Below are 23,266 nucleotides of genomic sequence, written 5' to 3' on the forward strand. Positions count from 1 at the left end.
TCATTATGCACAGAAGGGATACCAGACACTAGACAGAAGACTCGAAACAGACGCATCCTCCTACCAGGGAGGGGCACCCAGCTCCCTCAACTGCTCTCTGCCACAGACACCTTCCTTCCGCCCCTGCACCTTCTGGCTCTTGTCCTTTGAGGGCACCATATCAGGAACGCAGCTGCAGGCTAGAGAGGCCTTCCACGCCAAGACCAGGCTCCACCAGCACCTTGACATTCTCCCCACCGACAGAGGAAAACACCAACTTGAGAGACTACTGTCTTTTTTTGTTTATTATTAGCTTTCATCATCCAGGTTTGCTCAGAACATCACAGGAGGCATGAAGGGAAAAATAACTGCATTTTTTTCAACGCAATCTGTCCGAAGTATATTATAATATATGAAACCGTAACATTAGCTCCTAGGGAAGGAAAAAGCATTCAAAAATTAATTTTGCTATTAAGGTTCAAGATTAAGACCAACAACATCCAAGTAAACCACGCGTAAGGTTTAAGTGCAAAGCGCATTTTCATTCCAATGAGTTTACAGAAATGCTGGAGTGAGGTGTATGACTTGAAATAGTCAAATCCTTGAAGGCTTGTGCGCTAGTACTGGAACAAAAAGGAAAATGTCGGCATAGTTTCAGTGGCTTTCAATTTCTTGCTTGATCTCGGAAATGTACGGATGGTCTTTGCCGTGGGCTACTTCCATGATGGCGATGGCCTGGGAGAGACAGACAAAGTGGGGGTGAGAGCCGGAGCCCGCCCCCCACCCCCCCCACCCCCCGGTGAATTCTGGATGAACTTCTTAGCTTGAAGGCAAGGATGTAAACTGGCTTTCAGAGCCTCTATTCTCCAGAGTCTGGCTTTTTTATTTTTTTAAAGGACAAGATTATTTCATATCCAACTAGTCACCCAGTCTCTACTGCTGAGCAAAGCATTCTTCAGCAGCTGAAGAAATGACAAAGAAACTGACTTAGGGGCAAGCCTTTTGACTCTAGTTTACATTGCTAATGTGTAAGTCATTACTAACAACAGGATGTAACTAAAGCATTTTTCTCTTTCAAAAAGTACATCCTTACCTCTTAATACATATTCTTTAAAAGCTCAAAAATAGCCACACGTTTCCTATTTTCCTTAAAAATAAGCACAAGGAATCCAGAGTGAACAGATTACTACAGTTCTTTTAAGTGGAAGAGTTTCCAGTGGCTCCATTATTTTCTAGCTGTGTGACCCTGGGCAGTTTACTTAACTACTCTGTGCCTCATTTTTCCACATCTGTAAAATAGGAGTAATACATACCTCTCAGAGTTGTTAATACACATGAAGTGTTTAAAACAGTGCCTGGCATACAGAAGTCTGTATCTGATGTAATCCAAAATCATTTATTTTGCTCTTTTGTATTCAACTACATTATTCACAGAAAAACTTAAATTAGTCCCTCTCCCCCCAAAATAGGGAATTTTTGATGGCCTGTGACTGGGACATCCTATACCATGTTCTTCCTCGATCTCAAACCAACAGGAGCGCAAGCCGTCAACAACCACTTGTTTCAAATGTCTCCCCCACCCCTCTGCGCTCATGCCACAATGCGTGTTCCTTCCTCAGATCGACTCTACCCTTCATGGCCTGCGTTTATACCTTACCAGCACTTTGCAATTGTGTCCTAAACCAATTAAATTTCCGTCAACCTCACTAAGGCAATAAATGTAATCTTAGAAGACAAATTCCATGGTTTAAACACAGAAAATTTTAGTCTTAACTCCCACTTCTAGGCTGGCTGGGCCCTGGCCCTTCCACCTGGGATGTGGGACCCCATTCCATCTTCCCGTACCGACTATTAGGAAGCTCTGGGGAATCTGGAGGACTGGGCATCGAGGCCGAGACCACGGCCCCGACTTTTACAAACCTTCTCCTACAGAAGTAAAGACGCTGTCCCAAAGACTGTATTTTATCAGCTTTTGGCTCCTATAAAAAGGCAACAACTGTCCTAAAGATTCTGTTTTTATCAACTGCTGACTCCCATACAAAGAACAATGAGATCCCACACTCAGGATGGTGACGGTGCTGCTGGCAGGCAAGGGTCAGGGCCGGGCCCCTCGCCCACTGGGCCACAGCATGGCTGGCAAACACTGCGGGAGGCCATGCTGTCCAGGGTCCTGGTTCACCCTGCATGTCAGTCCTGGCTGAGCAGGTGGAGCTGAAGCTTTCAACTTGGAAAGGCCCTGGTTTGAATGAGAGAGTCTACCACGGACCCTGGGAAAGTTACTTAACCTGTTTGAACCTCAAGTTATTCACCAAGAAAGCCTATCTCATTTTTGTGAGAAATAAAAGAAAAAGCCCCCAGGAAGGCCCTGGCATCTAACTGTACTCCGTGGACGCTGTCAATGATCAAGTCCATTTTAGAAACTGCAAATGCACAGTTCTCATACCGAGGGCCTCTCCAGCTCCCACTGCCTCGATTTCACCACGATTGGGCACCGTGAACGTGTAAATCCTGAAGGGCAGACATTTGGAGAATTCTCCTGACCCATCCGTGGCCTCAGGGGACAAGGGCAGTACCCCCTTCCCCACGGAAGTGAGCCCCCTCAGTGAGCACAACCCTTCTCCCCACAGGAGGATCAGGATGCAAACTTGACCAAGTCTCCATTACTCACTCCTCTGTGGCCCAGCAAACCCACCCCTTCCCACTCCCACGACCCGAAGGCAGCCAAGGGCAGCCCTCCCCCGACCACAGCGTCAGGCACCTTGTCCACCCGCAGGAAGGGCATGTCAGGAGCCCATGCAGGCACCGGGCAACCTAGCCTCGCACCACGTACGCACCTTCTTCAGGGCTTTCTCTCCAGCAGCTCTGTTCTCCAGGCCCAGGTACAGTCTTCCCAGCTTCAGCCACATGGAGGCCACATTGAGGGAGTACAGAGGGTAATGTTTACTGGAAGCAGAGAACACACAACAAGCCGCCTTGTCAAAGGCTGCCGGGAGCCCACAGGCCAGGCGCAGGGAGCCCGCGGCCGCCAAGCCAATGACCACACTCTCGACAGCAGCCGGCTTCTCTCTGCAGGCCCCGGCCAGCACTGGGTGCAGAGTGTGGACGGTGCAACCCTGTCCAATCATCGTGGATGCACCTCATTTTATAGTTTGTGTGTGTCTGGAAAACCACGTAGAAACTACAGGGGAAATCCTACAGAAAAACATGGATAAACACACCATTCAATTCCAGCCCCAGGTTTTTGTGTTCTGGGTGCACCCATCACAGGGCATCAGAAAAACGTCTTTTAAAGTAAATTCCCTTTTTATGAGGACATTAGGCCTATCCCCTCGTATTAAAAAGTCAGTATACTTAAAGATACACACACCAATTATGTCTCCAGACCTCACAATCTCAGCTGGCTTAGCACAATGCTAAGCTGTCTGAAGTCAGGGTCACAAGTCCCACTTCCGGGTATTCTTTGTCTAGCGTCTGGCAGAGGGCTTGAATACAGCGGGTATCCTCTCCCTGGTTTTACCTCAAGGCTGACATGGGGCCCACCTAGGAAAGAACCAGCTCCCTAAGAGCAGAGACCAAGAGGCAGCTGGGGGTGGGGGGTATGTGTGGTCTCGGTCTCGGTCTCTCTCTCTCGGAGGTGTGTATTTATAGGCTGTCTGCTCCACCTGCTCTATCCTCGAAGTCCATCCACATTCTGAGGGGTGGGTATAGCTCAATGGTAGACTGCATGCCTAGCACGTACAAGGTCCTGGATTGAATTCCCAGTACTTCCACTGAAAAAAGACAGAGAAAGAAAAGGGGGGGAGGGAGGGAGGGAGGTACACCTGAGAGATAGAATGCATGTTTAATATGCATGAGGGTCCTGGGTTCAATCCCCAGTACCTCCACTGAAAAAAAAAGTTAAATAAAATACAAAGCAAAAGAGACACATTCTAGCTATATTACCGGGCAGGGGGCAGCCTGCTGCCGGGAGGAACCGGGGGCCAGCAGCCCAGAGAAGTCCAGTGTCAGGCCTCCCTAACCTAAGGGAGGGGCCCGCCCAGCAAGCCCTGCGGGGAGAACCACCACAAAGCCAAGATTCATTCTCATTCCTTCTCTCTCTCGCCCTACAGATCTCAGAGGGAAGTCACAGAGGACTTCCTCATCCATCCCCCATCTCAGAAAGAAGGATAGGCTTTGAGATTATCCCCTCTTTTTCCAGATTTTAGGAGCCGGCTTCCCCGTGGGCTCCCCCTGCTGGCTGACCAGGGCACTGTGGGTTAAGCAGAGGGCCGACTGGGCAGTGGAAATTCAAGCTGGACAGAATCTTAATAGTCCCCAACTTAGAACGTGAAGGATCACTGAGTGAGGGCTTCTCAAAAGCCCCGGGCTGCTTCTGGAACACAGAGATTTCAGGTCCAGTGCCCAGAGGCTGACCCACTTGGTCCTGGAAAAACCCTGTAAATGCACAATGTAGTAGGTCTACCAAGACCCCAGGGGCCTGACTGAGGCCAGCCTGGCCCTGAAGTGGCTAGTTGAGCCCCCTTCTGTCACCCACTGTAAGGTTTACTAACCCTCTAACAGGAGACTTCCCCATGGCCAATATTTATCATGACTACAAGTTAAAATCCAACTGGCTTTACACAGATCTAGAGGAGGATGTTAACCACAGCCAACCCACCAGTCCCAGAGGCTCCTCATTTGCAAACTGAGGCTGCACTTTGAAAAAAAGCAAAAGAAGGGGACGGAAAAGCAGGGTTTCTAAGACCACCACTAACCAATTAGTAAGTGCCATTTAACTTGGAAGGCGTGGAAGGGAAAAAACTGGGTGCGGGGGCTTTTTAATATTGGTCTGAATAACCTACTATGGACAGAGGGCCCTGGGTGGGTCCTGGGAGGGATTCTGCCCCAGCACCCCTGCGTCACCTCAACCTGCCTCCCCAGTGTCTCTTCCGGATGGAGGAACAGGCTGGGCCCAGCTGAAGCACCCTGCGCCCACACCTCCCGATGCGGGTGCAGAAGAGAGGAGGTTGCTCCTGGCACGCTCCAACATGGGATGGGCAGGAGACAGAACAGCCAAAGGACACATTCCCAGTCACCTAATGCCATTCCCTGCTAAGAAGATGAGATGTCACCTTATCCTGAGGGTTGCAATCACCTGTAGGGCTGGATGATTTTCTGTCCGTACCGCAGGGCTCCCTCCCAGTCCTGCATGTACAGGCAGACGCCCATGGCCTGGTACATCATGTGCAGCATGTACACGTTACTGTCCTCGAACATGCAGCTCATCTTCTCCTGGCTGAGCTCGCAGATCTCCAGCAGCTCACTAGGGGGTGCTCTGGAGTCAAGGAAACGACAGGTCTGGGCGGTGGGCTGGGAGGCTTCCCAAAGCCCAGGGGCAAGGACTTACCCTTCCGACTACCCCACCCCTACCCTCGCCTTCTGAAAAAGTAAATTACAGAAAACCCAGCAAACGTGAAAGGAGTCACATTTTTCTTGAAGAAAAAAAACAAGGAAAAAAACTGGAGACCTCGGATATTAAACACAACTAAAGAAATTTAGCCACAGGGAACAGAACCTCCCTTCAGCTGTAAACGTTGATTAGAATCACAAATCTTTAATCTTCTTGTTAAATTTAAATCCTCACTCAAGCTGATCACTTTAGCTGAAGCATTTTTAAGGAAGAAGTCCCCACCAAGGGAAAGTTCTTTTCTTATGCTCAGAAAAGAAAAAAAAATATGCCTTTCTCCAATTTCCTTTCATGGGTTTTATTTCTCCCTTCAGTATAAATCTAATGCCTTTTCAACACTCCTCAAAAATGTTATAATGCAGCAATTAAGAATATGGATTGTGGTGGCAGACCTGGGGCAAAATTCTGTATCTGCCCTGGTGAGCCTTGTGCCATGGGCAAATTACCTACTGTCTCTGAACCTGTTTCCATTTGCTACCCAAGGTGGCAACAGTTCCTTCTCCTGAGAGTCCTTGTGAGGATCAGGCAAGATAACAGAAATAAAAAAAAACCCTGGTGTGGTGCCCAAAGGAAGATACCCAATCAGTGAGGGTCTTCAAGGAACTGTTCTCACAGTGTGAGACAGTAAGTTTTCTACCACCATGAGCTCCTGACCAAACTAGTCAAACCAGGAGAAATAAAAGATAAGGTCAACATCATGAAATTCTGCTGTACTTGACTCCAAGTCATGGGTGGCCAGCAAGTCTTAACACATTCCCCAGGAAACACTCTTCCTTCAATATTCAGAAATCTTAAAGCCATCCTCCTGCTCCCTCGGCCTGACTCCCCAGCGCCCCCTGCAGGGGAGGGACGGCCGTGAAGGATATATTTGTAGTGCTTGGCCCTTCGGAACTCCTCGATGACATTTCGTGCGTATCTGACCATATCACGGATGGCTTCTGCCTTCGGGGGGTCGCTGAGCTTCCGGATTTCCACCTTGGCCTTATCCTGAGGGAAATGTCACAGGTTACTTCCCCAAGGAAACCATGCTGATGGGGAAACCTCTCACACAGCGCGTTTTCCCGTGCAGAGAGAGGCCGCAGCGTGCCCGTTCCCAAGTAGCAAAAGAATCAAAGGACATCAGGCGGTGGATCTTAGAGAAGTTCAACACTCATTACCTGTGTACATAAACAAACAAAAACAGTAATTTTCTAGACATTCCTTATCTAGGCAGGACACCTAGAATGTGCTTGCAATGGGCAGATACGTGTGTTCACACATCCAGGAAATCAAGAGACTGTGAGGCCAGCTGGGGTCCTTCAAGGTCCAGCGACCCCCATTCCCGGGCTCTCAGCTGTCTGCCTGCAATCCCTCAACAGACAGAGTACATTCTTTACTGGGTGTGTTTGCCCTAACAAAGTAACTGCCCTATGCAATGCCTAATCTCACAGCAGCTCAGGCTGGCTGTTTCAGCCCACCTTATCAGTCATAAACCCCACCGCCCCTCACAGACCCTAAACTTCTTACCTCACCTACAACCAACCAGAGACTTGTGCACAAGCTGACCAGGCACCTTGTGGCACTACCCTGTAAAAGACCCCCACACCCGGCCCCCGGGGCTCACACAGGCCCCTCTCATCCGTGTGACCGCTGTTGTCTACGGCAGCGTCACCTGACAAGCTCCTTCTCTATTCTCACCCTGTGCCTTCGGCAAATTCTTTTAACGCCCATGACAGAGGCCCGCCCGCCTGTGTCCCCCGACAGAGACTAGGAGGATGGCACTGACAAAATAATTTGGGTGGCGCCAGAGAGAATTCTATGGATTCTGGGGAACAGGCTGGAAAGCTTGAAAATGTTTCTCGTGTGCGTCCCCTTCCCTCTCTTCTGAGCAGCCATTTCTTATCAAGAAACAGCGATCTAGCAAATCCTTCTCTTATCCGTACCAAGCGATGGAAATGTTTTCATCAGCTCTGAGGATGGGGCTTGAACAGGGATTCGATCTACCTGGGTTCCCTTGGGCTGTGTTAGGCAGGCTTAAAGGCTCAAAAATACAACAGGAGGAGACACCCCCAGTCAGACTGGCTGGCTCGCTTGGCGGAGCGGTCTTGAGAGAGGGCGGAGTCAGCACTTGAGCTGGGTGGGGGAGCTCACCTTGTCTTTGGTGGTGCACTCCCGGCACTCACAGGTGAAGAAGTAAGAATCTCTCAGCCGGTCATTCCTGTCTTCCGTCGGGTACAGCAGGTCAATGTAGCTGGTAAAAACCTAAGGGGGGGGGCAAAAAGTTGAAACTACGGTTTGCTAGGGGCCAGCTCGTGCCTTCTCCTCCCTGGGGCTCCGCAAACACTCCCAGTCGTGACCCCGCAGGGAAAAGTGCTGAGGACGGCCACCGCTCAGGATACACTCTTTACCTTAACACCCTGAATTCCTCACACTGAGCACCTCCTCGTGTTGTCCACCTCCTCACGTGGAGAGAAAGGGCTTCTCTACCCACCTTCTATGGAATCAAGGAGTCCCTACAATGGTAAATTGGAAAATTGAAAGCATCCCTGTCTCCTTCCCCACCAGCTCCTCCAAGGAGAGCCACTGAGGATCTGGCACATGTCTCCTGCACAGAAGGCAAAGGCCCTGCTGGGCAGAGTCTCCTCATCCTTGGGTTTGGCCCCACACTGTCTCTTCCTGGTCTTTGTTTAGCCTCTTTTATCTCACAACCTGGGGCGGCTCAGATGCACTGCCTGGAGGCTGGAGGGGGAGCACGAACACACATGGTGTGTGATGTGTCTCCCTTTATCCTTCCATCCATCCTGGTGACAGAGTAGGAGGCTGGGTTCTGCGGGCAAGGACCAGCCTGCACGGAGAGGACGCAGACCTCTGCCGCCCTAGCCAGCTGGGCCAGAGAGCTTGGAACAGTCGCACCTTTGGGCTCATCGAGTTCTCCCGTCCTTGCTTTTTCCTAGCGGGGTCTCTAACTGAGACTTGGAGCATATGGAGGAGGCCGGCATTTAACTGTCCATTATCTACTCACTGGGATGGCACTCGCTGCTCATCCCACACCATCAGGCAAGTGTCTGGCTGAACAGATGGATGTCCCAGAGCCGTCACCGTGCCAATAACCTAGGGCACTGGCAGGTGGGCAGAGGGGACCCGCACGGGATAGGTGCTTGCAGGCGCCCCGAGCTCTTCCCAGCTCAAAAGGCAGTAATGGAGACCTCGTGGCTCTTCTGACACCCTGGGGAGAACGGCTTCTTCCTCTTTGAAGGGCAGGTCACCCCCAAAACAGTGACTTCCCCAAAGGAGGAGACTGCATGCCAGATCTGTGAGAGCAGGAGGGCTGGACAACAGGAACAAGCCCCGCCCTGACTCAGTGGCCAGGACCCGCCTCATCTCTGAAATGACTGATGGACGTGGAGTGCAGTGGACAGAAGGGCCCAGAAGGTGGCGACAAAGGCCGATCGGTGTGACTGCTCGTGGCCGAGACAGAGCTGGTCCAGGTGACAAACTGCTCCAGGCAGCCCCAGAGCGTGGGGCCTGGAAACCTAGGTTCTGAGTGACTGCAATCCGCTGTTTTAACAAAAGAGGCATTAGGTGGCCTCCACAAGACATTCAGAAATCAAGACCCCCAGACCCCAGAACAGGCCCTGGCAGGGATGAATCTCACAAAGGGGGGCAAGTCTGATCTGCACACTGGGCTTGGGGTCCCAGGTCGGCTACGGATTAGTTAACAATGTCCAGAGAAACCGAGGCCTTTATCGTTTCACACACTAATCATTGTATTAAAATTTTTTTTAAAAAATATTTAGATACCCAGACATGCAATGTAAAATAGCATTAAAGATGATTAAACTGAAATGCATCTGAAGTGAGTGATTACATTCCCTAAAAATTCACGTGTCTTGCAAGGGATGTCAGGATTTACTTTAAGAACGTATAGCAGACGTCTGGCCAGGCCAGGCCAGCCTTCGAATGAGGGGAGACGCCGTATACGGGGGGTCATGGAACCAGAGCCCCGGGAAACGAGGAGGAGACAGAACAGCTCTCCACACCTGAGTCAGGGAGGGAAGCTAACGGCCACCCTGGGCCACAGGCACCTGCCCCTGCCCTGTCAGCGTGTACACCCCACCACCTGAATTCCATCCCTCAAAGCGAACTCTGCCAAGTGTGGCTGTGGAACCGATATGGCGTGAAACGCTGATGTGTCGTTTGCAAGTTTTAACTTATTAGCTCCCTCTGGGTTGCTTTTTCTCTTTTAGGTAACAGTGCTTTTGAACTCTTGGGAGGAGAAAAACAGGCCAAAATTCACTAGTCAAAAATAAGCCCAAACTCCATTACTTGGTAAGAGGAATACACAGACTCTTAAGTTTTCATTGTGGTCATTCCAGCAGGCTCCTTTCTCTATAAATCTCTGTGAGGAACTTCACTCAAATTTCTTCTTCCCTGGTTTTTTCTTTTCCTGGCCACAGATGGACACGGCGAATGCCAAATGGAAGCTGGAAGTGTATACTCCACGTCCCAGGTCAAGAATCTGACCCTTAACCCAGGAGGGCCTTAGACGGTACCCACTGCCACAGCCACCCCTGGCCACGCACTCACCTCCTCTCCCGGGTGGATTTCCTGGACGGCTCTGACTTCTGCCAGGGTCCCCTTGTAGGTCACAATGACATTTGGGCAACAACTATGATTCATCAGTGCCACACTGTCAATCAGAAAAGAAAACCCAGTTTCATCAGGAAGGCAGCCAGGCTGTTCAGGTAACCCCTTGGCTACTTAACTTGCTAAGTTACAGAAACTGGATCTTTGCAGAATGTTTAAAAAAAAAAAAAATCGAATAGCTGACCATCAGTCTAAGAGGCTGTTCTGCGTGCATTCATAACGATACCATCTTACATTTTAACAATACTGAAAAGTGGAATCTGCAATTCAAAGTGGGATCTCGAAGCCAAAAGTGAAAAAACACCCCACCACACAACAATAAAAACAGCAGCAACAGCAAATTCCTTCCTGTTAGACGCATGTGTCAAAACTCAGCGCCTCCGGTGAACCTTGGCCACTGGACACTGTCCGAGACAAACGGGCTTCCCTGCCAAGCAGCTTTTTATACCAGGACGATTTCTAACATGTTTTCTTCAGATGTTGAGAAATCGCCCCTGTGGTTGATGCCGGCTTCCTGATCCCCAGAGAAACCTGGAGGGGCCTGTCTGAGCCTCCGCACCTCAATTTCCTCATCTGGAAAATTGGGACATCGCCGCCCCTGCTGCTCGCGGCCTGCTTTACAGGGACGACGAGGACAGAGAGGGTCGCCAATGCGAGGGCTTTGAGCTTTCGGATTATAGCAGGGTCAAAGTTCTGAGAACAGAAATTTCTAAACTACCAGGGAAAAATGCTTGATCTCTGAAAATGCTGCCTTTGAAATCACAATGATACAATTCCAGCCAAAGGGATTTCTCCCCCTAATTAAAACTGTCCGGAAACTGGGGCTCGGATGGGCACTCACATCCGTGGGTATCATGGCTCTGGGGGCCGGTGCCACTTGCCTGAACCCTCAACAACCAAAACCCCTCTCCTGTTTGCTCCACGAATACAAAAGAGCAAGAGGGCTGGAAAGCCTGATTTGGAGGCACCGCCCCGGCTTCGCGGAGCCCAGGGAGAGCAGGTGCTGGAGGTCTGGGGGGACTGTGTGGCTGGCCCGGAGCCGGGCAACACGCAGCCGCTTCCCTGACTTGTTCGTGGGGAGGGTCACCCCCACCCCTGCATCCCAACCCACCCGGCTTCCCCGCAAGTCGTGCACAGGGAACCGGGCCCTAGGAAATCCGATGAACAAATGCTCTGGAAGTTGTCATTAATGGAAAAGCAGATTTCTAGAACCATCTTTCAGAAATTAAGTAACCCATTTCCAGACAGACTCCTCGCTATCTTTCTGATGAAGGTGGGGGGACTGCACGAAGGCAGAAGACCTACAACAACTCTGGTTCTTGGTACCTTGGCTCTCTTGGCAACCACTGGACAGGCTGAAACCTCAAATGCCACCACTCTGAGCCTTGCTTTCGGTCTTCCAGCTACTGAGAGCAGAGACATTACAGAGCTCATTCCAAGCCTGAAGTTGTCAATACGAGCCTTCTAAAGAGGGTCCAATAGCCTTTCTCTGTCCTTTTCCCAAGGGCAAAAGTCCAAAAGAGCCTCTCTTTCCTCACCACAGAATTTCAAACTGCAGATGACACCATTTTGGCCACAGAGATAGTAATACTATGGGAACAAACTTCTCTTTCTGGTTCAAGAAAGCCTATGACAGCTGCATGACAGGAGATATGGACCAGAACAGATTTTTCTCTGCCTTTCGGACCCATACGATGCACAGAGCTGGGCAGCAATGGACAGACACATAGGGCTCACACGCCACCCATCCATCCACGGCAAACACATGGGTGTTACAGTTTCCTGCAACCACTTCAACCTCGAGGCAGAGGCTCCTATGTATTAAGCCAACATCCCTTTAGACGAAAATAATCTGCGACGTGGATGAATTCAGATGGGGGATACAGGAAGGGCTCCTTGGCTCCCTCTGTGAAGCAAGAGCTTGATGTCTGGGACCGACGCATTTGGAGACTAATTCTTCCATCTGAGACAATGCAAAGCCATTGTCAACAACCACATTAAAGTCACAGCTATAACGATCTCCATTTATCAACCAGCTAGCCTTTCATGAGTTATCTGAGTCTTCCTAAGATAAACAAAAATCCTATTATTCTTTGCAATTCTTCCCTAGTTCACTACTTAAGCATATTTCCCCTCCAAACTGTGCTATATACTATATATGTATTTTTCAAAAAGGAAAGATGGAGAAGAAGCTCAGACAGTCTCTACATAAGTCAACAGCCAATTCTTGGTTGGCAATTAATGTTTTACTTTGAGTGTAAGAAACCCAAAGATTTCCAGATACGCAAAAAGCAAATTTCTCAGCAGGGCCTGGGCTGTTCTTTCCATGCATACTCTAAAATATTCTTTAATAACAGCTCTCTACCTAGCAGGACTTAACAAGCAACTGTTCTCTTAACTACTACCTTCAGCTCCTTAAATGCAGGGGAAATATTTTGAAATCTGGCAGAATTAAAAAGCAGACTTAATTCACTTGGAGTTTCATGTCAGCCACATGACATGAAAGGGAGGTTATTTAAAAAAAAAAATTCAAATTAGTGTTAAATAAGTGAAAAGAAAAGAAGCCAAACTCAGCCTACTCAGGAAATATTGCTGATCCCAAATGAGAAAGTTCTTCATCTTCAATTGTGAAGCCATTACAGTTAACCTGCAGGGAGAAAGGGGGAGAGGGAAAAAAAAAATGAGCCACAGTGTCTCTCTGGAGAGAAGTCATTTCTTTAATTTTGACCTTTAACAAATTAACTAGGAAGATGTTCCAGTCTAGTTATGTGAATGCCTTTCTTTTGGCCAAGGTAGCTTATGTTCAAACACAATCTGAACACATGTAAACGTATATAAGCAGAACTGTCAGGGCTGGAGCACTGCCCATCTGCCCACGGCGGGCCAGACCTCTAAGGCTCCAAGGACCAAAGTCTGCAGACCCGCATGGGAGTCAGGACACCTGCACCCTAATCCCACTTCCGCCTCAGATCTGGGGTGTGATCTTGAGCTCATCCCTGTGTCCCTCTGTCCTCGGTTTTCTTCTATTAAGAAAGAAGTCCCTTAATCTGGTGAGTATCTTGTAAAGTGAGGTGGCAAATCTGAAAGCCTTTACACAGCTAATCTAACTGCTGGCCATCCCCTTGAGAGGCGGGGGTGGGCAAGGCCCTGAAGCTAAGGGACTGAGAACTCCCTCCCACTCATGCCTCAGCCACATCAACCACTGGCTACTTGCTCATCTTTGAAGAGACGTATCACATGGAAAACCACCGAGGGTAGCTCTCACCATTCTGGAAGTCTAACTTAGAGCGGCAGGCTGAAAATGAGAACTACACACCCCCAATTTTAGGTTGTTTCAAAAATTCATTCTCTCCACAGGCTCTCACCGAAGAACCCTCATATGCTGGGCACTGTGCACAGGAGGAGGAAGAGGCCAATGTTTGTAACCCCAGGAACATCCAGTCTATTGCGAGACAATCCAGTGGGCGTCTAGCATTTATATCTAAATCTTCGCAGCTGGGAGGAGACTCTGTCTCTTTGGGTTTCAGATGATGGAACTGAGGTTGGAGCGGAGCAGTCACCCGTCCAAAGCCAGCGGCACAGGCTGGGAGCTCTGCTCCTCCCCAGCTGCCCTCAGGCTGTCTGCAAAGCGTGCATGCTGAATGATTTCACCCCATTTCACCTCGTGGACTGCAATCCGGCTCTTCCACACTGAGCACACCGCACTCAGGCACTTCCGGCCAATGGATGGGCTTCTTAAAACGAGCACCCACTGAGCACTTACTCTGGGCTAGGTGCTGCATGTTTGCCCCTCGTAAATCTGCAATACTTCTCTGGCATAATCCATTTTACAGATGTGGAGGCTGAGGCTCAGGGAGGTCAATGATGAAGTAACTCGCCCAAGGCCATGTAAGTAGCGAGTGGCAGAAGAGGAGTCAGAATTCAAACTACACTGACAGCAAAGCCGTCAGAAACATGTTTCTTGACACTATGCTGTGTCTCTCCTAAACCTGTTCTGATCCCTGACTGTTAATGTGACAATTTTACTTAAAATTAAAGGGTCAATGTCAAAGGCTTGGAAATCCTGGTACATAAAGAAGTCAAGGCTCTGATAGGTTTGACTTGCAGCTTTTACAAGTCCACATCTTTACATTTCACAAGCATTTACAGTTTTCAACATAAAAAGAGGTAGCTGTGGGTTACTAGCACAATATCCAGCCTTGGAAATCCTGAGGGGTTCGGCATTTTTATGTAGGAGGCTTAGCATACTGTTTTTTGTGCTAGCTTGAGGTATTCTAACCTATTCTGTCATCAAGACATTAAACAACTATCATTAACCAAGGACCATCAACCAAGATTAGGTTAAGAGTAAATCAGGACTGTCATCCATTCAACAAAATGAACTGGCACATGAACTACACGTCCTGCACCTTACTGGGTACTGAATGATCTACAGCCAGCCTCAGACCAGATACTAACGCGCCTCGGCAGTGCCTGGTACCCTCAAGACAGCAAGTGTTTGCAAAATGAAAGAATTTAGCAATTTTCAAAACTGATCTAGGGACGGACAGCTGCTGACTGGCTTTGAGGGATGGAGGGAGGAGACTTGCTTGGTCATCTCTCCCTCTGTGTGGTCCTCCACTGCGCCAGCCCATGACTCCAAATCCCCTCAAGCTTGAGAGTTCCGCGACCACTGGCTGCTTTATTCCCATTGCCCATCCCCTCTAACTGTGGAGGAGAGAGCGTGCTTCTTCATAGCAAAGAAAGGCTCCCGCAAGCACGAGTGGCATCACTGTTCCCTTCTGGGAGGTGGTAATGGTGTGGTTTCAGCCCAATTGCATAGCAATTTGCCCGCCAGCTTTCCCTCCTTTCTGAAACATCCCTAGAGAAGAAAAGTGAACTTGCGTGTTAGGAGAGATGCAGGGGCCGCAGTCCTTTTTTTTCCCAAGTCAAATCAGGCGTAAGTGCCTTCCTGAAGCTATTCTCATAATTAGCATTTAGACTAGATGTAGGCTGCACACCAAAACACATTTCCCATCCATGCATATGTTCCCAGTGATTAAAGTGCACCTCCGTGCTGTCAAAGGAGGGCAGTCACCTTCTGCCGCCAGCTGCTGCTGGGCCCCAAGTTAACCCTCAACACCCGCCCGTGAACCAGAGGGAGGAGAGGGCTCAGAGGCTGGAGCAGCCGACGTGCTGCTGGGGCTGGGCGGCAGGACCGGGGGGCGGCACGGGGCCACAACAGCACTTTTCATTCTTGCCACAGAGTTCTCTTTGGGGATACTGAATGTCCCTTTTCAAATTTATATATGAAAAAAGATATATATGTGTGCGTGTATGTGCATCTGTGTGCACACACACAATCTCAGAATGGATATTATGATTTGATAAATATGAAGTCTTTAAAGAAATCAATTACCTGTAGTTATGTGTGTGTGTGTATGAATATACATATGCATGTGTGTGTACGTATTTATCTCCTGGATTTTCTGGGTCAGTCCAAATTTCAGAGACTCTGAGTCATTTTCACCACAAATACACTTCTGCTTGTGATATCAAGTGCCTTGATTTGGGGTTACGAAAATATGGGCCCATATCTACCATGTCAGCACTGAGAGGTCCTATCAGCATGCACTGCTGCGTTGGAAAAAGTTACTTTTTCCACAGCTAGCAGGCGAAAGATAACTTGTATTTACTTCACCTCTCTTGCTTCCTCACATAACCACCACTCATCTCATCCAGAAAAGAAGTCCTGCATCCAGTTTCTTTTGAAAAATGGAAGAGAAGTCAATTGAACTTTCTACTGTCACCCAAATCCACTGTGTCAGGACACTTAGGGAAGTACGCTGTAACCCCAGGACAGTATAATGGATATCAGGGTTTTCCTTTTCATTACTCTTGCTTTAACACTCATAACTTGAACCCATTTTTTTCTTTTACCAACAGAAGCATTTTTTTTTCTGATTATGGCAGTCGCACAGTAGAAATATATCCATGTGAACATAAAGTCCACCAAGGAATTCATCCAACTGCTGAGAGTGGTTCTCACCGCGGGTTGAAGTAGGTAGGAGGACAGATGAAGACTCACTTCTTTCTTGATTATGTGCAATTTTTTTTGTTTGTTTGTTTATTTTTTTTTTAGGGGGGGAGGTAATTATTTATTTTTTAGAGGAGGTACTGGGGATTGAACCCAGGACCTCATGCATGCTAAGCATGTGCTCTACCACTGAGCTATACCTTCCCCCCGATTATGTGCAATTTTTAACATGGGAGAACCATGGGTGCTTTTTATCTTTTCTTCTTATCAGTATTTTTTAAAACAATTTTTAAAAGTTTTGTTCATTGTTTTTGCAGGGGGAGGTGACCTTGTGCGTGCTAAGCATGAGCTCTACCACTGAGCTATACCTTCCCCCCGATTATGTGCAATTTTTAACATGGGAGAACCATGGGTGCTTTTTATCTTTTCTTCTTATCAGTATTTTTTAAAACAATTTTTAAAAGTTTTGTTCATTGTTTTTGCAGGGGGAGGTGACCTTGTGCGTGCTAAGCATGAGCTCTACCACTTGAACTATACCCTCTCCCCTTGTTTCAGCATTTTCTTAAGTCATACATGCTCATTGTAGAAAACCCAGAAAAATCATTCAACATAAGAAGCAAAAGTTTTCCACAACTCAGGAGATAACCAATAGTGAACTTCCACTGAAACAGTTTTTACATGTATAAATGTTCGTATCACACACATTTTCCCCCTTTTACATTTAATGTGATGTCATCAACGTTTTCCACATCTTTAGACATTCTTTGAAATATAACTCATACAAGCTACATTACCTTCCATCGTAAGACTATGCCAGAATTTATATACCAAACTCCTACTGCTGACCATTTATAGTATGGATTTCCTTTTCTTTTTCTCTTTTTTTTGGGGGGGGGGGCGGTTAAAAAGAACCCTACAATAAACAATTTGCGTGTCAGTCTCCATCCATAATCTCTAATTACTCCCTTAGGGTAGGTTCGTACAAATAGAATTACTGGGTCAAAGGGTACACAGGTGATGCTTATTCTGTTCTAAGACAACAACGTGGAAGTATCCACCCAAGGCCTTTTATCCGTCTAGACACTGAAGGTTCTGGCAGGGAAGGTAGCTACTTGGTTGCACAGAGCAGTATTCCAGTATTTCTCTCTATGAGAAGGTCACCTTCAACTATATGTTCAGCTTGTAGGGGAAAACACAAGGGTATGTTAGAGACAGGAATCTGATCTACTAAGTCATACCAGGAAGAGCCATGCTCATGGTAACAGGAAGCCTGACGAAGCCAGACAACCTTCAGCTGAAGGGTGCCGGCCGCACTGTCTTCTCTTGTCCCAGCCATGCCCACCCCGCCGTCAGTTTTTCCAAACGGCTGGCTGCCAATTCCTTATCACTTTTAAGTTTGCCTCCCTGATTTTTAATTTTTTCTAACTTTGGTAAACCGAGGCCTCTCTAAATAGGACTTCTTAGCAACCATCAGGAAAGACCTCGAGCACCGAGACTCTATGGGGACTGTCCTTCCAAGGGCCATCAGGGAGGGCCTCCCTCCTGGGGACATCTGCACTTGCCTCTGCTTTATCAACACAGTCTTGCCAGGAATCACAACAACAAAAAAACCCCACTACTGTCAGAAGGGATTGTTTCAGAGATTTAATGGAGGAACCTCAAATGGTCTTTTCTACTCAAAGAGCTTCCAGTATGCCATGTCCTGGGGCACTGGCAACTCCTCGTTCTCACAAACTCTTTCTGCAGCAAGAGGCAGAGGTCGGATGAATTTCCTATGCTCCAGTCATCAGTGAGGGCCAGCAGAGAGAGGACCTTGATCTGCTCAAGGTCACCCAGCAAGGTTATGTAAAACAGGGCCCAACAGGTCAAGAACCATGTCCCATTTATCTCCACTGAGTATGCTCTGGGGAGAGGGACTCAGGCAGGGAAAGGCTGGATGACACGTTACCTGATGCCCGAGGCCGGCATTCTCACCTGTGCAAAGAGTACAACCAGGCTATCGTTGTCAGGGAATTCCAGGTGCTTGGAGTAAAAGTGATGGAGAGCAGCAATGTCACTCTGAATCAAATCCTTCTTCTCGTTGTCTAATTTATCCAGATCTGTGGGTAAACAAACCATTATTCACCAGGTAGGAAATTCTGGATTTCTAGCTGTATCCTTTTTGTACTGTAAACGGCGTGGCACGCAAGAAAAAAGTACGTGGAGCCCCCAGGAAATACTCTTCCTCCTCATCTGGTCTAACTGATAAACCCTAGGGCAAGAAAAGCACACCGTGTCTTCCTTCTCTTCCTCTGACAAATGGAAGTCACTCAGGACATGGAATTTCAACTGACCATTAGCAGCGAGGTCAGGGATGAGTGGCAATGGCTGATAAACAGCTTCGGTCGAGTCCAGGGCTCCCCAATTGGCCCTGGAATCTCTGTCATGATCAAGAACGTGGACAGTCCCTGATTTAATGCCTTTCACTAAGGACATCAGCTGTTTGCAGGGCTGCAATTCAGCAAAGATCCAAAAATATTCAGCATGCCAGGAGAGCCAGCAGGAGACGGCTCGGGATGTAATAACTCATCCCACGAGTGCCGGCTTCCCCTTAATTATTTCCTAGCAATCCTGTCAACTCAGGGAAAAAAAAAACGTGATACGCCATTTTTCAAAACAGCACACAAGTCAAAGTAAAAACTGATAATTAGAAAATCCCCGACCACGGCTAAGAACACAGCTGCCTCTTCCTTCCTTCAATCCTGTCTAATCCACATAAAAGGTGTGGCTGAGATGACCCGTCACTCAGTCCCAGAGAGACTTACGTGATTCGAACTCCTTCACGGCTAACAGTTTCTCTGAAGGTGTTCTCTCTGGGTGGACTTTCTAGTCATTGGGAAAGAAATCACACAGACACAGATTTAAATGACTTGTGCACAAGAGCAGTGCTTTCACTTTTACATCAACACAAAGCAAAAGGCAACAATTCTCAATGAAGTGAAGACAGCAAGCCAAGGAGTCTGCCACGTGGGCTGAGGGCGTCTGCCCAACATCCAAACCCGAGAGGCTCTTTTGAAAAGCTTCTTAAAGCATCTCCCACATCCCTAACACCCTTGGTAACGCCATGCACACAGTAGGCTCAAAAATGCCTGTTACGGGAAAGAACAGTGGCTAGAAAACAACTTTTTAGGGCCCTGACTTAAAAGCACCGAGTCTCCAGATGAACCATCCCATTTATTATTTCTCCTAAAAAGGAACAAAATCAAACCCCCCATCCGTTTTACACTTTCTTTAAGCATAGGCTAAAAGGATCTCAATTTCCGTGTTTCAAAAAGAACACTTTCGGTTGTACCCGTGAGCCCCGATTCACTTTAAACATATGGCCGGCTTTGTTCTAGACACCCCGAGAGGGGCTGACAATAGTAAACCCGCTAGGCTTTGAGAACATGAATAAACTTGGTGTTGACAAGAGTTCAAACGCAGAGCTCAAGAGCTGGCCCAGGGCCATGTCTCTGTGATCGGCTATTCAATCTGGGGATACAGGTGGTCTAGCCAGTGCTCTCACCTGCCTAGTTATCACGTTCCGCTTCCCCTTGGTAGCTGGGTAGCCTGTCTCCCCCAACGCTTTGCAAGCGCCTAGAATACAAATGGTCTGTTTTTTTAATCATCAAATCCTACAGAGATGAAAAGATGGCCAGGCAACTTTCCATTTAATAGACTATTAGTAGTAGGAGTAATTTTAATAAAAGTTGAATGAAACAGGTGTAAAGTCATCAGAGCCTTCAGACTACCCTCCTGGTGCCAAACCATTTCCACAGTTCTTTTTCTGGAGCAGAAATCTTCCATTCACAGGATCCATTTCTATAAGATGCATAAGTCATTTCTGCCTGGGAAAGCTTTTCAGAGAAGTACACCGGCTTCTTCTGAGTTCTTAACCACAACACTTTCAATAACGTGAGGCAGTGGGGGAGGGGGAGAACCAGCAGACTGGTCACCCCAATCCTCCCAAGATGCTTGCAGATGGAATCTGATGGCTCACCCCCCCACCCCACCTCCTCCCACCCTCTCCTTTCCGCCAAGATCTCGACATATACTTAAACATGACTGTTAGTGAAGATCCAAAAGTTAACCTCCTGCAGGGAGAACAGTCCTGATTTTCCAGTCTCCCTCTCCAGGCAAGCCTTGGCTGCCTCTGCTTATTACCCTGAGCTGGTGGAGTGGCATTTCAGCCAGCACCTGACCCAGGCCGAACAGAACAGAACAGAACAATGACCTCAGAGGTTGGAAATGTTCTCCTGTTTACCAGCCCGAGGCGCCTAACTGGGTCTGAGGATAGATATGAGCTAATCGTTGTGATCACATTTGGTTTAGATTAAAAAAACAAAGTTTTAAAGGCGGAGGGTGGGAGATGGTATTAAGAAGAGGCAGCAGCGGGAACTTCAGCTCTGAAAGATTTGCAGCGCAGAGGCACCTGCGGGGACACACCCCTTCTAAGCCCCCGGGGGCCCCCTTCACTGTGTCACAAGGACAAGTCCTGTGGTGTTCCCGCCCCCACCCCCTACCCCTCTTTAGTTTGGTCCTACGGAGCTCAGGCATCTCATCGTCACCCAATCAGTAAGGACTGGACAAACAAGGGGAGAGGACGGCCAGCTCTGACTTCATCTTTGGAGGAAACCGTAATGGCTATCATCTGTTACCGCCCCACCCCTCTCCACCTGCCCCGACTTCCACTCCTCCGCTCCTCCGCTCTCTCCCTGCACAGGCCAGTCTGGTGATGCACCCCATTCCTCGCCTGCCCAGGCGGGTCAGATAAGGGGACAGGGAGGGGCAGACACTGCCGAGGACGGGGGGAGGGGGAGTGCCCTGTGTCAGGAGGAAAGAGGGAAACATCGCAGCGTTTCAAGGCCAGGCTGGTTCCCTCGTACGCTCCAATTATTGTCAACCACGTGGCCATGCCTTGAAAGGCCGTATTTTTCTACGCAGACCCATCTCATAAGAAGCTCAGAATTTAGGTAAGCAATATCCCAGCTGCACGGTGCACACAAACCAGCTGACGCCTGGGGTGCTGCTCTCGCCTGGGTCCACACGGGTGTGACGGGAAATGGGGTCCCAGGACGCTGAGCAAGAAATGACCGCCACAGGTCAGGTACTCATCTTTCTGACCTTTAAGGAAAAAAATACAATGAAACACACTTGAACATGATCCCAATTCCTCACCTGTTTGGCCAGAATCCTTGCAGTGAGCCTTACAGTCTCTGAGGGATTCCAGTTTTCCCCAAAAACAACCATGGGAGAACATTCCAGCTTGTGCATGGGCCAATCTTCTTTCTGGGAAAGTTAGAAAAAAATTATTACACATGCACACGTGCTCACACACACACACACACACACACACAGTGCAATAAAGTTCGAGAAGAGAGGATGCAATAAAGTCCTCCTAGTTAAGGTCAGGAGAAATACGTTTCCTTTTGGAAAACACGACAATGCTCACAAAACTCAGAGATGAGAACATCCCTTAAGATGGATGTGGCTGTATAACCTTGCCTCGGGCCTGGCCAAGGTCATGGGCATGAGGAAACCTGCTCTGTGCTGTTTCATGAAGCACCTCCTACCTTTCTGCAGCCCCTCAGGATTCCAAACAGCACACACAGCTTTCCACTACCTGGGGCCACTGTCAAGTCACTGGGGTGAGTGACGTGGGTATTAGCCACTGATCTGGCTCCGCTCCCCATGGCTCTGTCCTGGCTCTGCCCTCACATTAGGGCAAATAACTGAGACGTGGTGTCCACAGCACCTCGTCCCCTTTTTTAGGTGATGCAAGAAAAACGCAAATGAGGGCTTTGTCTAAGAGTCTGGCCAGGGCAACTCTTGGGAATATTTAGGAATACAGACTTCCTAAAGATTCAGTGGATAAAACAGGAAAACTGCGTTCTACCATGGGTTGTGATGCTTTTGGCCTCAGGTTGAGGTGTGAAGGGCACAAGCTCACGGCTGGAAGGCTGGGGATGCTGTCTTCGGGACGGGAAGGCCAAGGGAGGAGGCACTCTGAGGGCTGGGGCGAAAAGGACGATGCCGGCGCGGGGGCGCGTGAGTGAGCGTGAGATGACTGGGACCTGGCTGGATGTCAGGGTGATGTGATGGGGCAGAGAGGCTGCTGGGAGTGGACTCAGCGGGAGTCTGCAGACACTTTTTGTCACGATGGAATTTAAGGCCATCTTGTTTTTCCCTTGGTTTTTCTGACCTCAGAAAACGGTAAGTCTGTTCTTTCAGACTCTCAGGCCAGAACCCCGGGGTCACTCTTGCTGCTCTCTCCCTCACGTTCACATGCACCTCACTGCCGAGTCCGTTCTGTCTGCCTTCAGGACACATCTAACATCTGATCACCGCCTGCTGCCCCCACCTTCACACTCTGCTGCAGACTCGACACCCCTCACCGTGACTACTCCCCTCGCCTCCCACCTGGATGCCTGCTTCTGCCCCGGCCCCCAAGGACTGTGCTCTGGAGAGCAGCTGGAGTCATCGATTCTGCCAAACAAAACTCAGATTCTGCCAGTTCTCAGATCAGAACGTTCTACTGGCTTCTCATCTCAGAGCGAAAGGCAAAGTCTTTTATAGATGACCTACGAGGCCACACGTGGTAGGGGCCCCTCCACTTCTGAGCTCATCACCCACCACTGTCGCCCCCTCAGCTCACTCTACGCAGGCCACAGAGTCTCCCTGCTGCTCCTGGGACAGACCACGCTTGCTCCTGCCTCGAGACCTTTGGCACCTGCTGCATGTCCTGGCTCCACGCCTCTTCCCCTAGATCTCCACCTCGCTCCCTCCCTCCCTCCTCCACATCTCTGCTCAAATGTCCCCTTTTCAAGATACCTGCCATGAACATCCTACCAAAACCAGCACTCTCCATCACCCTCCCTTTCCTTGCTTTATGTCTTCTTAGTACTTCTCACCACCTGACATAATTACACATTGATTGGTTTTTTGGTGTAATGTCTCTCCCCCACCCACCTAAAATAAAGGAACTTATTAGTCTGTTCTGTTTACACCTATTACCCCAGAGCCTAGAACAGTGCCTGACATTTACTAGGCACTCAACAAAGTTGCTGACTGAAGATGTCTCCCTCCCCCCGCCCCAATTCCAAGAAGGAAGGACATGATGTCACTTAATGATTTAACACAGTCCGAGGCTCAGACCCTTGGCTCAAGTTCTGTGCCAAGAT

The 23,266-nt window shown here is 48.8% G+C and overlaps 1 protein-coding gene across 3 annotated transcripts in view; it reads right to left on the minus strand.

The window, feature by feature from the left end:
* Positions 1-257: 257 nt before the first annotated feature.
* The window catches only part of SMYD2 (SET and MYND domain containing 2), a 51,727-nt gene continuing 28,718 nt past the window's right edge, over positions 258-23,266 (minus strand). For all 3 annotated transcript variants that reach the window (XM_074351818.1, XM_074351819.1, XM_074351820.1), the window contains 10 exons: positions 21,264-21,374; positions 18,872-18,932; positions 18,042-18,166; positions 12,631-12,698; positions 9,992-10,094; positions 7,556-7,666; positions 6,292-6,412; positions 5,114-5,288; positions 2,814-2,922; positions 258-714 (listed from right to left, as the gene is read on the minus strand). In XM_074351818.1, coding sequence (XP_074207919.1) covers positions 634-714; positions 2,814-2,922; positions 5,114-5,288; positions 6,292-6,412; positions 7,556-7,666; positions 9,992-10,094; positions 12,631-12,698; positions 18,042-18,166; positions 18,872-18,932; positions 21,264-21,374 — 1,065 coding nt within the window. In that variant the 3' untranslated portion in view covers positions 258-633. The remainder of the gene's footprint in view (positions 715-2,813; positions 2,923-5,113; positions 5,289-6,291; positions 6,413-7,555; positions 7,667-9,991; positions 10,095-12,630; positions 12,699-18,041; positions 18,167-18,871; positions 18,933-21,263; positions 21,375-23,266) is intronic.

The sequence above is a fragment of the Camelus bactrianus genome, chromosome 23 (assembly GCF_048773025.1).
Source record: "Camelus bactrianus isolate YW-2024 breed Bactrian camel chromosome 23, ASM4877302v1, whole genome shotgun sequence".
Taxonomy (NCBI): Eukaryota; Metazoa; Chordata; class Mammalia; order Artiodactyla; family Camelidae; genus Camelus; species Camelus bactrianus.